This window comes from Protopterus annectens, chromosome 9.part0 (assembly GCF_019279795.1).
Source record: "Protopterus annectens isolate FY-2018-M chromosome 9.part0, PAN1.0, whole genome shotgun sequence".
NCBI classification, from domain to species: domain Eukaryota; kingdom Metazoa; phylum Chordata; order Ceratodontiformes; family Protopteridae; genus Protopterus; species Protopterus annectens.
In genome coordinates, this window is record NC_056743.1 from 931,211,138 (window position 1) to 931,226,739 (window position 15,602).

The 15,602-nt window shown below is 43.8% G+C and overlaps 1 protein-coding gene across 3 annotated transcripts in view; it reads right to left on the minus strand.

Moving 5' to 3' along the window:
* LOC122811674 (zinc finger CCCH domain-containing protein 10-like) overlaps positions 1 to 15,602 on the minus strand; it is a 3,783,075-nt gene that overhangs the window by 3,163,424 nt on the left and 604,049 nt on the right. For 2 of the 3 annotated variants that reach the window (XM_044083671.1, XM_044083670.1), the window contains one exon: positions 12,045 to 12,192. In XM_044083671.1, the coding sequence (XP_043939606.1) occupies positions 12,045 to 12,192 (148 nt within the window). Of the gene's footprint in view, positions 1 to 12,044; positions 12,193 to 15,602 lie in introns of those variants that run through there. The other variant, XR_006366279.1, reaches the window with a different exon arrangement.

Here is a 15,602-nt window from a genome sequence, read left to right on the forward strand (position 1 = left end):
GGACAGCTAACATCTCTTTTTGGTTGATGTGTAGATGGATTTCTTGTGGGCTCTATTGGCCCATATGCACCTGCCATCCAGGTGTGCACCCCAGGCATAGTCTGATGCATCTGTAGTGAGGGTCTGGGCGGCAGGGGTGGTGAAAAGGGTAGTCCCTTGTTGTGGGAGCATGCTCCTGCCCACCAAAGAAAATCCTTCCTGAGGCAAGGTATCATGCATATAAGAGTTGCCAGGTCTTGAGAGTGTCAACAAATACTTTTTAGGTACTACTGAAGTTTCCTCATATGCAATCAGGCATATGGAATGAGTGGAATGCAAGATGCCTTGAACCCTAGAGCTTGCAGGACTTTCCTTGCAGATAACTGGGTTCTGGTGGCCAGTTGAGAGAAGTAGCCCGTCAGGTAGGCTTGTTTTTCTGGAGTAAGAAATGCCATTTGTGATGCTGTGTCCAGGCTTGCTCCCAGGAATACAATATTCTGACTGGGGACTAGTTTGGATTTCTTTTCGTTTATAGTGTACCCCAGTGAGGTCAGTAGGTCCTTTACAAAAGTCAGGTGCTGTAACAGCTTTTCCCGACTGTCTGCCTGAATCAGGCAGTCGTCCAAGTAGGGGTACATTTGAATATTTCTTTGTCTGCAAAAAGCAAAGGCTGGAGCCAGGCATTTTCTGAAAACTCTGGGAGGAGTGGATAAACCAAAGGGAAGTGCAGAAAACTGATAATGCATAGATCCTGCCATGAAAGGTAGATATTTCCTGCAAGAGTCTCTGACTGGGATGTGCAGATAGGCCCCTTTTAGGTCTATGGTGGCTAACCAGACATCTTTGGACAAGATAGGAATAAGCTGTTAGAGGGTGAGCATTTTGAATTTTGGTACCACCAGAAAGGTGTTTAGAAGTGTCTATATCAAGTTATTGAAAGTGTACTTAATCGAATCAATAAAGGTCGAACTTTACTGATCGATTAAGACAGACATCGAACATAAAAAAAAAAAACTAAATGGCATAGGCAGGGGAGCAAGCCTCCCTGCACACGCCCCTACTTAAATATACCAACTCTGAGACCGCACTGCATTGAGGTAAACGGAAATCTCCCCTTACTGAGATTTCCATTTACTTGCACGATGTTCTTCACTTTCGATATTGTCGTGCCAATAATATCAGACTCAATATTGTTAGCTTACGACAATGTGAAGTAGACCCTTTTAGAATGGAAAGACCTAAGATAGGGTGCCAGGTGCCCCTCTTTTCTGGGTACCAGGAAAGTCTGGAAGAGAAACCTTGGCCTATCTGGTCTGCAGGAAAAGGCTAAATTGCCCTCGTTGCGAGCAGGGAATGAACTTGGTTTTGTGCCTCTGCCCACTGGTTTGGAGGAAGATCTGGGAAGCCTTTTGGGGTTGGCAGTGTGGGGAAATAAAAATTTGTATCCCTGGGACACTATGTTGAGGACCCATCGATCGTTGGTGATGCAGGCCCATTGCATGGGAGGCAAGTTTTCCTCCTAGGGGTACAAGCAGGTGGGCAGAGGTAAGAGCTGGATTGGAAAAGTCATTGTGAATTCTTTCAAAAATGGGGTGACTTAGCTCTCCCTGTTTCAGATGTGGAAGTACTCCATTGCTTAGATCTCTGCATTCCCTGGAACTGCTGTCTGGTGGGGGGGGGGGGGGTTCTGCTTCCCCTAGGTCTAGTCTGAGGTGGCCTTGAGGGGGCTGGAAAGGACCAGTGCTTTGAGGGGCAATGCCTACTGAATTTCGGAGGCTGGACTTGCAAAAAGTCTGTAACTGTCTTACAGACTTAGCTTTTTTTTTCCATCTTTTTTAAAACATCCTCTGCTTTGGTGCCAAACAGTGGTGTATTCAATAGTTTTGATTTGACATGGTCTGGCAAGGTCTGTCCTTTAAGCCAAGCATGCCTTCTAATTACAGAACCTGTGACTGCTGCACTGCAGGACGCTTCTAGGCATCAAACCCACATTGCAGGATATGCTTAGAAAAAAGAAGTTATGTCTTACCATAACATTCCATCTGAGTTGTTGATCATCTTCCAGTCATTACTGATGGGTTTAGTTCTGAGCTCTCAGAACAGAGTCGGCCCTATACCAAGCTTGCGTGCACCAAAAACTCTCGAGCTAAGCTGCTACCCACAATGCCCTTCACTCCGTTACCTCAGATCATGTTTGTATGTAACATATAGAAGAAACAAATTCAGAGGCCATCTCTCTGCGCAGAAACCCTGAAACACCACAAGACCCAGAAGATTCACCAGGAGTCTTTGGTGGGGGGCCGGTGGGAGGGTGTGATGACTGGAAGAACAACTCGGATGGAACTTTATGGTAAGACATAACTTCTTTATCTGAAGTTGTTAATCTTCTTCCTATTAATCACTGATGGGACAGAATCCCAAGCTACTTGGAGAACCTGGGTAGCCCTTAAGGAAGAACATTCCTGAGAGTCATTGAGCCAAAGGCCGCTCTTCTCCTGGAGATCAGATCCAATTTGCAATGCTTGATGAAGGTATGGGGTTTAGCCCAAATGGCTTCTGCACAGATGTCATCCATGGAGGCCCTAGAGTGGAAGGCAATAGATGCTGCAGTAGCCCTAGTTGAGTGAGCTTTGATTTGAGCAGGCCTAGATTCATTCGTAAGCGAATATGAGAAGGTAATGCAATCCCTGAGCCATTTTAACAATGTAACTTTAGATACTGCACACCACATTCTAGGACCAGAAAAGGAAATGAAAAGTTGGTCCGACTTGTGAAAGGACTTGGTTCATTCCAGGTAGAAACGCAGTTGTCTATGAACATCCAATGAATCCCAAAAATTAAGAAGAAGAATGGTGTGTATATATATATAATGAGCCAATAGAAAAGTGATTTTGATAAGATGGCTTTGCTCTTTAAATACAGTGGAGTATCTACTGTGATTGGGGCTTTATTAAATTAATATCAGATACAAAATATTATTACAGTTGGCTTGCTATTGTTGTTATTTCTGTGTCACAATATTTTGTGTTAAGACAGATGCGACAAGATAGCGTCGCATCCCGTTAAGTGTAGTAGACATTCCTTTGAACATCAGTGGGTAGCATAATTTTAAATTAATGTGTAACACGAAGTTTCACTTAAATTATTTATTTATTTATTTAGTTACTTAAATGGTAACAACGTAACAACATTTGGCTGCACTAGGACTATCTATATAGATTTAGTTCCACTTTGAATGGGATGAGCGACATTTCATGATTGTCATTTCTGTGCTACACTAGAACAGGTCAGACAGATACGACAAGACAGCGTCGCATCCTGTTAAATGTAGCAGATACATATTCTTTGAACATCAGACAGATACGACAAGACAGCGTCGCACTCTGTTAAATGTAGCGGATATTTCTTTGAACATCAGGGGGCAGTATACTTTAAATCCATGAGTAACAGGAAGTTTCACTTAATTTATTTTAGTTACTTAAATGGTAACAACGCAACAAAATTTGGTTTTACTAGGATTATCTATATGGATTCATGTTCTACTTTGAATGGGATGAGCGACACTTCACGATTATATTGGCTTGTAGACAATTTCATGAGTTGCAAGTGTTTATATATAGATATTTTCGTCAGTTATTCAGGGAAGGATTAGTTGTTTACCTGCTTGTGGAAGCTTACATATAAAATGTTTATTTATGATGGGATTTTTTATGATGGGATTTATATGTATCAAATATACTCTTGTGTAAGTATGTACTGCACAGTGATAGCATTCAATGCTATTTCAACAAATTGAAGGTGAATGTGCATACATTTCAAGTGTTGAAAAAATACATGGGTTCATGCATTCAGATATAATGTTTACATATAGATTATTGCTGTACGATGCCTATTCGTGATGATGTTTATGAACACTGTTTGTGAATGCTTTATACACTATATATGAGATGTGATGTTTTTTACGAAGTGAATTTCAAGTAGCATAAATGAGTTTGATACAGTCTTTTTAAGATTATAAATACATACTTCTCTAGTTTTTAAAGATTTTCCAATGAGTTTGTTATAAACCCTGTTGTAAATGACATTTAATGATCAGTATAGATAGATTTTTACATTTTTATTAGAGAATTTTTTATTATTATTATTACAATGAGGAACGGCTTTTAGTGACATGATTTAACTTCCAGTGTTTTGAAGCATATATGAGTTTTGGGTCAGTCTGAATATCCATGTATTTATCTACTGCTGTTTTATAAATAGTGATGGAACTATTTGACATTTTAATTAACTAATTGATTAATTGATTACCTAATTATGTAACAAGATGTTCAACATTGATGGGAGTATAAAACAGTTGGGTTTTGATAGAGTAACTTATATCTGAAGAAGCGTGCTAGAGGCATGCGAAAGCGCTCATTTCTGTTATCGTGTTGAATAAAAGAAACTTTGGAAATATTTCGTGTTCTCGTGGTGTGTCCTGCTAGGTTGGTTTTTGTGAACATCCAATGAATGCAGACAGTATTCTCCCTTGTTTGAGAAATCTGGAAAGTATACACGGAGCTCGATGGACTGGTTAAGAGAAAAGTTAGAAACCACCTTGGGGAGAAAGCATGGATTAGTACGAAGTGATAACTCTGTCCTTATGGAAGGTCAGATAGGGACTCGATGCATAAGGCTTGCAACTCAGATATTCATCTGGTTGAAGTGACCGCCATCAAAAACAAGGATTTCCATGACAGGAATTTTAGATCACATGTCACAGCAGGTTCAAAAGGGGGTAGAGAGAGACTGGAGAACCCGGGAGAGATTCCATGCCTCCACTGGCTGCCTGATAGGAGGTCTGCTATGGAAAATTCCCTTCAGGAAGGTCTTGCAAAGTTGGGTGGAAATAAGCGGGAATCCATCTGAACCATTACGGAAGTTGGAAATAGCTGCTAAATGGACCTGAATGGTGGAAGCTGATGCACCATTGTCAAACAACTCAGAGAGGTAATGAAGAATCATAGCTACAGGAGTTGAAACGGATTTAGCATCCGATTATGTGACCACATAGAGAATCTTTTCTATTTGTCCCTGTAAAGTTTTCTGGTGGATGGTTTATGGGAGGCCAGGATAATATTACGGACAGATGAGGAGAGGATTTCTTGCCTGGCAACTAACGGAAGTGGAGAAGCCAAGCAGTCAGCGTGAGATTGGATAGATTCAGTGGAGTCAGCCCTTGTGGGTGAGATACGAGGTCCTGACGAGTGACCAGGGTCCAAGGAGGTTGTAACAGGTGAGGTCGGAGGAAGGGAAACCACACTTGATGGGGCAATGAGTATCACTTTGCTTCTAAACCGAATAGCTTTCCTTAAAAAAAGAGGGATCAGAGGTATCGGAGGATAAGCATAAACGAGACACGTGGGCCAATCATGAGTCCAAGCATCTCTCGATGACTCCCTGTGAAGGGGGAAGAGGGCAAAGTAGCTGCTGCATTTTGTATTTGAGGGGGAGGCGAAAAGGTGACAGCATGGCTGGCCCCAACGGCTTAAGATTTCTGCCGTCACACTCGGATTGAGAGACTCCTCGTGAGGACGGAGGATGCATCTGCTCAGCTTGCCCGCAATCACGTTGGAGCTCCCCGGGATTAGCATTGCGATCAGAAAGCGGTTGGAAGCTATAGCCCAATGCCAGATTCTCATGGCATTGTGACATATGGGGTAGGACTTGGTCCCTCCCTGTTTATGTACCAGATGACAGACATGTTGTCCGACTGAATATCAATTGTTCCTTAAGGAAGGAGCGGATGGAATGCTTGCAACACCAATTAGCACCGCTCTCAACTCCAGGACATTGACATGCAAGTTGACCTCTATACTGGACCACATGCCTTGGAATGGCTTTCCCTGGAAGTGCCCCCCCCCCACTCTATCAGGGAAGCATCTGTGGTCATCGTGGTGCTGGGTTGGGGAGCCTGGAAGGGGCAACACCAAAGATTTTCATCTGTACTCATCCACCAGAGGAGATCTTATTTGCAGGAGTTGGTGATGAGAATCTGTGAGCTCAGGGGATGAAGACTGGATATCTACTGGGACAGAAGGAGCCATTGTAGCAGTCTCATATATAATCTGGCTAGGGGAACAATTGATATGGTTGCTGCCATAGACCCCAGAGCCTGAAGAACTTCCTTTGCAGACACCTTCCTTTGACAGAGTATCACTTGAACTTGTGCCCTTAATCTCTGAAGCCCGTGAGGGGGAAGAGAGACCAGACCTGGAGTGTTGAATACTGCCCCTATAAATTCCAATTGTTGTGAGGGCTGAAGGTTGGATTTTTCCCAGAGAATGGTGATGCCCAGCAACTCCGCTAGTACTAGAGTGTAGCAGAGGGCCCTGACCAGAAGGCACTTGGTGGGGGCGGAGAGGAGCCAACTGTCTAAATACCAAAACACCTGGAATCCCTGAAATCTCACATGAGCTGTGACCACCGCTAGGCATTTCATGAGCACTTTGGGGGCTGTCGAGAGACCGAATGGCAGGGCTCTGAATTGGTAATGATTGGCTCCCAGCCAGAAGCGAGAGAGACCCCTAGAGCGTTTGTCCATTTTGATGTGATAATACGCATCCCAGAGGTCTATCGAGCACATCCACACACCTTCCAGAAGAAAAGGGTGGATGGATTGAATCGTGAACATGCGTAACTTGGTTTGAACCACTGATTTGTTTAGCTGGCTGAGATCTAAAAAGGACTTCCAGTCCCCATCTTTTTTGGCACTAAAAAGAATCTAGAGTAAAATCAGATCCACACTGGTCTGGGGGGGGACCTGATGGATGACTCATTTTTGACATAGCTTTCTTATTTCGGAAGCTGCCTCCTCCCTTTGACTGGGTGGAACATCGGGAAGGGATTTTGGAGGTCTTGGGTAAGAGATTAGGGGGATGTGATAGCCTCTCGAAATTATTCTCTGCATGCACTGACCATTTGTAATAGTGAGCCAGGCAGCTTGGTGCAGAGAGAAATGAGCCCCGACTGCTTCCAGAGGAAAGCAATTGGGCAGCACTTCAGGAGCGCTGATACGGTCTTCCCGAAAAAATCTCTGGAGTGTCTGATTTCGGGGAGCCACTCTGTCCCGAAAGGGGCATCTTCCATTAGTGGAACCCCCTCTACCTCTGGGGGAGCCCTCACCATGTGCCTCACAGAAAGGACCTTGAGACTGTTTGTGCCACATCTTTCCACTCCTTTGGTTCCTGGAGAAGGAGCGCTGAGGTTTGGAAAAACATTGACCCACGGCAGACAAGGTCTTCCCGTCCTGCTCGCACCTGGTTAATGTGTCCTTGACCTTAAAACCAAACAGAGCTGATGGTTCGATAGGGGCATTTAAAAAAGAAGACTTGAAGGAGTCAGCGAGGTCACAAATGCACAGCCAGGTGTGGCGTCTCATAACTATGACTGTACCCGGAGCTCTAGCCGCCCCTTCAGTTGCGTCGGACAGCAACCTCATGGACGAGTTGGAAATTGACTCTAGGGTGGCAAGTTGGGAAGCAACTATCACGTGCCCCATCCGAAACTTGACCCGCGAGGGTTCCAGAGAGCTCGGTGATGAGATCTCTCTGGAGCCTCGTAAAATGTGCCAAAAAGTTCAGAGACCTGACAGCAAAGGTCGCTGAAGCAAACACTCACTTCCCTAACCTGTCCACCGCCCGGGATTCTCTGTTGGGCGGGTGGACAGCAGGACTTTCCTCCGCAAGGTCCTTTTTCGTGGCCGCCACCACCACCATAGCTTCTACTGGTAAACCTCTACACCAATGGGGTTGATCATCTGGAGGGGAGAGCATCTTACCGGATCGCCTGGAAATGGCCTCAACGCTGTCTGGATTCTTCCATGCCCGGTGCACGATGACCCTGACTAACTCATCGGCAGGAAGGGGTCACACAAGAAGTAGAGGGCTGAGAGCAGAAGGCCTGCAGGAATACCGACTCCTCTGAGGAAGGGTTGGTGGGCTTCCAGTCACCCCTCTGCTTCAAAATTTCCAGGATGCCTCCAAATTAAATTATCAGGGGGTGACTGTGGGGACACTTCCCCATCATCGTAGTCTTATCTTCTGTGAGAGGCTCCTCTGGGGAGTCCATGTGTTTCCTCTTACACACCGATTTCTGAGGGGGTTCTTCGGTGGGAGCAGCCGAAGAAGACTCAGAAAGGGAAATACCCTGTACAGGGGTCTCCTGGGTCTTGCACTCTCAAAGTCCTGGGGGAGGGGGCTTTGATAGCTACAGCTCTGCAGGAACGGGTGGTAAGTCCGAGGTAGGAGGATTGCTCAAAGAAAGCACCCTCTCCATCACCCGGAAAGCAGGCCCGCCTTTAGAGGAATGGGAGCCCATAACCAAAGAAGACCATTTCGGAACTGGGGTCACACCCCACTCCACATGGTCCACTCCTGGGGACGGCGCCTCAAGCAAAACAGGGGTGGGAGTCACCCTCTGACCTGAAGACGGAATTGGTGACACAACCGGAACCGTGGGTTCCACCCCCCAAGCATGAGATTGAGGAAGGGTGGGTTCCAACGGAACCAACACCCAAAGGGGCCTTGGAGCCTCAGACATCGTCATCAGCACCGAGGCAAGGGGTCCTCTCGTAGATGTCGGAAATATGAGCCTCGGAAATGAGGGTTCCAAAGGAGGAGATTACATGGGGGTCGCTGATGCAATGGACTCAAAACCCAGAGTGGGATGGGTGCTAGGAAAATTTGTAAGTCCCCTGGCAGTCAGCAGCTGATGAAAGAGGCGCACCACATCCACTTCAGATAGGTTCCTGGTGGACCTTATCGATGCTCCTGAGGGGGAATCAGGCCTGCCCAAAAAGGGACAGAACAGCAAAAGAGGACCAAGCCAGGAACAAACTGCTGCCCAAAAACCACAGGACCCGGATATCACCAATGGAGTAAAAATGACTATAGTCAAAACTCTTTATTGCAACCAGAAAACAACAGATTAAGCGCTTTTGCTCGGTCAATACCCAAAAAGGGGCTGAAAGCTTGTCCTGCAAATGGATCCACAGACAGGGTACTGGGTCCATGATGTACTGAAAAACAGCAATGAGGATTCCAGTTTAGAAACTGGCAGCAGGGGAATAATTGGAGCCGAGAACGGGCTCGAAGCCAAAGTCACAGCTGGGGTTGAGGTAAATAGCTGCTCTGAAGATGTTGTCGGAACAGACGTCGGTGCCGAGGTAGAGACAGGCAAACTGGTCAGAACCGAAGTTGCAGCAGGAGCCATAGTCAGTGCAGGGACTGGTGCTGACAAGGCGATCATAGCAACTTCTGTATGTACCACTGGAGCCAAACTCGGAGCCGAGGTGGTCGGAACCGAGGAGGCGATTCAATGCTCAGAAGTCATCTTATGGGCCTTGTGCTTAAGAGGCTTGCCTCCATCACCGGCCAGTGAAGAGGGGTCAGAATGAAGACGTTTTTTGTCCACAGAAGGAAGGGTTGAGACCTCCCGACGCAGAAATAGCCTCCGAAAAAGGAGAAGGCAGCAGGCCCTTAAGGATTAACTTATTTCGTCTTTCATTCAGCGTCCGCCGACTGAAACTGGTGCAAATGTCACAGGGAGGTTTCACCAAAAAGTGCGGAACCCCCCAAACAATACACACATTTCTCATGCAGATCGCTATTAGGTAGTTTACCACTGCAAGAAGAGCAGTGTTTAAAACCTGTAGTCCCTTTCTTTTCAGACATAATAGAGAAAACACACAACGCTAAACTAGAAAGGAAAGTTAGAGAGAGAGGGAAATACCAACAATGGTACTGGGAATACCACAAGGATAAAGAGGGCAAATACCAACAATGATACAAGAAAAAATATACCTATGGGTAGAGCTGAGTGAGTAATTAGAGGAAAAAAATTTGATAGGAAAGAACTCACAAATACTTATAAAAATTTGAAAAATATATCACTTAGCTGGAGGGCTTAGTGAAATGCTGCTATATGGCTGCGTGGCAAACGAGATCTGAGCTGAGTGAAAGGCGTTGTGGGTAGCAGCTTAGCTCGAGAGTTTTTGGTGCACGCAAGCTAGGTATAAGGCTGACTCAGTTCCGAGGGCTCTGAACTGAACCAATCAGTGATGAATAGGAAGATGGATTAACAACTTCAGATCTAGGCTTGCAAAATGCATACACTCCTGTAATTCTTTATTTTCTGTACAGTCTGGGAAGGTAAATAATTTTTGTTTAATAAGTTCCATTGTATGTTGCTGGTATTTCAGCATGTGGAAGTGACAATTTAATGCTCTAATGGCAGGAGTTGCAGAGGTGTATACTTTTTTACCCCATCTGTCTAAAGCTCGGAAATCCCTGTCCGAAGGGGTGAGGATTCTTACCTGTGGTTGCTTTTATTCCTTTAGGTCCTTGGGAGGTGATCTATGGGTCAGCAGTAGGATTTTTGAAAAGAAATTTGTGAGAGTCAGGGACTCTGTAATACCCATTAGGTTTTCTGGGAGCAGGAGGTAGAGTGTCAGGAGTTAGACTGGATTCCATAAAGACATCATCCACAACATCCAGCACAGGAGGACTAGCTAAGGGTTTGTACTGTGGTAAATCTAAAAATTCCCAGAGTCTTTTTGGACTGAGGATAATCCTGCCATTCCCAATGGAAATGCTCTCTCAACATACGTAAGGTTTTACCAAAAGAAAAATCCTCTGGAGAAGAGGCAGAAGGAATGGATTCCTCTGCATCTGAATCCTCATAAGCAGATATGGGCATGTCTTCATAATCAGAAACCTCAGAGTTGGACTTTTGGTCAGATAAAGCTGCTGGGGACAAGTCTCTCTTTCTTTTAGCAAGGGTAGGCTGACTTCCCCTAATCAGCATAAGGTCTTCCGCCATTTTAAGCATTTGAGACTGAGGCATGGAAGCAGGCGCTTGAGCTTGGGTCAGTTTCTTAGACGTAGTTCGCACCCTGGGCCTTAGAAACTCGGTAGTTTTACAGTGAACTGTAGATGTGAAAGCCGTCGTCGGTTTGTGGCGAATATCGGTAGTGCGAAGAACTTCATTGGAAGCCAGTGTGCCTGCACAGTGGCTCCGGACTCATCCAAGGTAGAGACATCCACAGATTCCATAGTCAAAGAAGAGTCTCGTGTCATACCAGACTCCGAACGAGTCTCGATAGAGGCCTGTGAATCCAAAGAAGCGGGCAGCAGGGGCTGCAGAAGGGCCTCACTAGATACCGGCGAACTGGCAACTAGCTTAACCGAAGTGTCGTCGGCAGTTTTGGACCTGTGCGGTCTGTCTCTGTCTTTATCCTTATGTTTTTTCGGAAGATCGGTAGTTGGGTGGTTTACCGAAGCCATTTCAGAAAACGCAGATAGTGAGCAAAAGCATTTAGCTACGATAAGGGCCTAACCATGTATAGTTCTGGAGTTGAACAAAGCACAAAACCGACAGCGAGGGACATTGTGGTCTTGGCCTAAAGAAGTGACGCAGTAAGAATGAAAATTTCGGTGTGGTATTTGCTTTCCACAGGCAAGACAATTATTAACTTTTTCTGACATCGGTTAGAGCAAGAAAAAAGGATCCCCAACGGGGTACTTAGCTTTAGAAGACTTCAACTTCAAATTCGGAAGTGAAAACTCAGGTAGCGGCCAACCAGCACTCGTGCGAACTGCTTCTGGCTCCTCGGCAAGAAAAACTGATGTAATGATGTTTTTATTCCACTGATGACCTGACATCAGTCCTGGAGTGACAGCAACAGACTCAGAAATACTAAGCCTCTGGTATTCGGGCCAATTGAGGGTTACCCCTGGCAGGATAACTCAAGTGTGATGACTGCAACAGTGAAACACGAAGAATATCACAACTTTCCACGCAGGACAGATTCAGTTTTCAACACCAGGAATGGACTTCATTTACCTCTCCATCACAGATGGCAAGGTACAACTAAAGCCAGAATTAAAAATCAAGCCTGTTATAAGCTCAACAAACGGCACCAGTGCAGATTTTCTACTACAACTACAATGCTTATCTGACTAAAGTAGTTCATATAACTTCTGTTTTCCAACCAGGATGGACGAAAAGCCGAATGCTGTTCTTACCTGTAAGTTGTGCTTGAATTTTCTAAGGTTGTGCTGCTGTACAAAAGTGTCTTTATCATTGGCAAAGCGACTGTACTGGATGTCCAGGTTTTCCAAGAAGTTTTGAAACAAAACTGTAGCCACAGACTCGTTTTCTATTGCTTTATCCCTAACACACAAAACAAAACATAATTAATAAACCTGCACTTCAGTGCATTGTACATTTCAACTTCAAACTTTGTAGCACATTACAAAATCTATATTACTGTCATAACAAAACAGCAACTGAAAAACAAATATCACCTCCAAGACTCAAAGAAAAAAAATAGCTGTAACTATTTTAACAGTGGAGTGGGAATAACTGCAAAGTACTTTTTTGTGAAGTACTAAATATAAACAAGATACATATCTACTGAATCAGATGACTCAAAACAACCACCCCCTCTTCGTGGACCCTCGGGTAAGTAGTTTGCCTCCATTCCAAGTCTGGCACTTTTTTTTTTTTTTTTTTTTAAATCCCACATTCATGTATGTCTGTACACTTTTAACAACACCTGTTCCAAGAGTCAACCAGTTTGATCCCATACCACCAGCAAACATCCTCAAAAATCATGAAATAGCAATACAGATCTATAAAATAGTGATATAAAATATGCACTTGCCACATTTACAGGGGCCCCAACACCAGGAAAAAAAAAATTTCAAGATTGGACCTAACACAGATCAGCTGATAAGGTGAAGTAAAACTGCTCTCTCTAAGTTTAAGAAATCTCCATGGCGGCTCCTTAATTGGGCTGAATTCTTCAGATGTAACCACAAGGGCAGGAGGAGGAGGGACTGCATGGGCAAAAGCTCAGTGAGTCCTGGAGTACTCACTTCTCAAATGTGGCCCAGTTCCATAAGATGCAATAAAGACCATGTCTGATGAAGATATGCACTGATCAAATTGCAATATCACTGATATCCCCATTTAAAGCTTTCTTGAAGCAAGAAAAGGCTGTAGCCAGTCATTTAAAATGTTCTTTGACTGTAGCATTTGTCAAAGGATCTGGGGCTAGTTAACTGATGGCAAAAGACAATGTAGTTAGCAATTCACTGGAAAATCCTCTGCCTAGCACATACAAGCTATATTATCATCTAAGCAGATGATATGAACAGGACGGTCATCCTAGAAGGTTCTTTAGAAAAAGGAAGCAGCAAATTACATGCAAATAAATGGAAAATGTGGGAGCAATACATGCAAAATAAAGTTCAGGAGCAGATTAAAGAGGAGGAGTGAGGTTTAAGGGAAGGCAAAAATTCAGCAATTTATGAACTCACGTCATTTGCAAAGAAAAGATATGTGATGTATCATGTATGAAAATGAACAAAACTAATCCCTTCTCTAGATTATGTACAGATGCTATGTGTATGGATTGTCTTAATGTTCTTCTGTAAATATACTATCAATGTCTAAATGTTCTTCACCAAATACTCAATCATGCTGTTCGAGATATGTGATATGTAATGATGTTTTTGAGATATGCAATGATGTTTTTTACTGTTGGGAGCTTTTCTCCCCGGGCCTCCGCTGAAAATGGACATATATCCAGTCGAACTATCCCGGTTAACAAATGTAAATAAATAAATAAATAAAATGTCAATACGGTTTATTGTCTTTTTAAATGATGGTCTGCCTATGTCTTAAGTCATAATTAAAAAAGATAATGATCCTAAACTCACATAACTGCACCAAGTAATACCTGACTTGCTAATGCATGTCGAGATGTGGAGGCCCTTCACTGTACTTGGCTCTCAAACTGCAAAGAACACAAGAAGGCTGATAGACTGTTTCAGGGAAACTTCTGAAACCATTTTCATAAGGAAATAAGGATTCAACTTTAGGGACATCCTACACTTGTCAATGACTAGAAGGTTCTAAAATTCTGAAAAACTTAGCACAAAGTTAAGGAGCATCTGAAAAATGATTCTCCAAAAAACAAACTTTAATGCAACTAAAAAAAATCAGTCTCTAACACAAGATAGACAAGCACTTCAGCCTCAAAGTCCAGGTCCCTTAGAGGTAAGGAGTGCTTCTAAAGAAGACAGACACAACACTATGAAGTAACTTGTCTGATCAGCCAGTTCCAAACCACAAATTTGCCCTTTTCAAGTCATGAAGAGCAAAAACAGAAGACAAATGGATATTGGCTGTGGAATAACTGAAGTCCATGTCAGACTGATGGCTGCAGGTATGAGAATGGAGTAATTTAGCTAACAAGTCAATTCATTCACCTGCGAGTCCAAGGTATCTGAATATATCGGGGGGAGAAAGTTCACTTTTTCATTTAGCAGACTATTTCTGTGCATTCTTCAAAGGTTGGCTATCTGGATTTTAGAAAATCCATAAACTACTTGGTTAACTAAAAAAGAGGTTTTAAAAAGGAAGCCTGGAAGGGAGGTGGGGTCTGGGGAAGGGGTGGCTCACTCAGCCCAGGCTAATCAAGCAGGCAGACAACTGCTTAGGAGTCTTAGATTCACTGGTGAATACTAGACTAACTGCACTGAAGGGCCATTTTAAGCCAAACAGTGTTATCCCATTAGGCCTTCAAAAATACCCTTACCATGACTTTTACTCCTGTACTTCCCATTTGTCAGCGAATGCTTCTGGGGTCATACCACTGAATTTTGAAAGGCAGCCTTGCTGAATAGGGCATTTAGACACTACCTCTGTTCATTAGTAGCATGGGGGGCAGTCCAGGGGTAAATTTCCTTATTTTCATTCACTGATCTAAGTTGTGTGTGTGAATATGGTACAGGGATGAGCTTTGTTTTACGTGGATGGGGAGTCTGTCTAGAGCAGCTGTATCCTATGGGATATGTAACCTTTCCCTCCAAACTATTCTGTTTGTACTGCAGAAAACGTTAAAGTCTTTGGATTGGATATTTCTGATACTTTTTGCTTTGTAAATGTGCTTTAGGTCCATTACTACTGAGTCAGAGAATAACTTATAAGACAGGCACAGATCACTTATTAATAGTCTATAAGAGTATAGTTTTAGAGCTTTAAGAAGTCCATTAAAGTCACGTGGCTTAGTCTCTGTATTCTCTTTGTAAGGAACTTCTGTGGGGACTCAAGTTGCTGCATGTCTGAACAAGTATATACTAAAGGGGACATTACACTCAGGCCTCATGAGGGCTGAGTACAGTTGGACAATGACACCTCTGGGTCATGATGCTATCCCTTTGCTTACAAGTTGAGCAATATACGACTTCCTCACAACAGACACGTTGGATAAATACTAGATCACTGACACGTACGGGTCCATTGTCAATGTGGCAGTTCCCCCAAAGATACAATAATGCACTTTTTACATGCATGCATGCATGCATACATACATACAAATATTTCAAGCACAGCCAATAATGCTCTTCTAGCCTGCCAGTATACCAAAACTACAAGTTATGTACTCACCATAACGCTTGATGTATGTGGTCCATCTCGCCTCACATTCTTACTCACAGGTTCGGAGCCAAACATCGGCTCTGACTCGGCCAACTTATATTTTTCTAGCACAAAGTCTCTAATTGGCTGGGCTA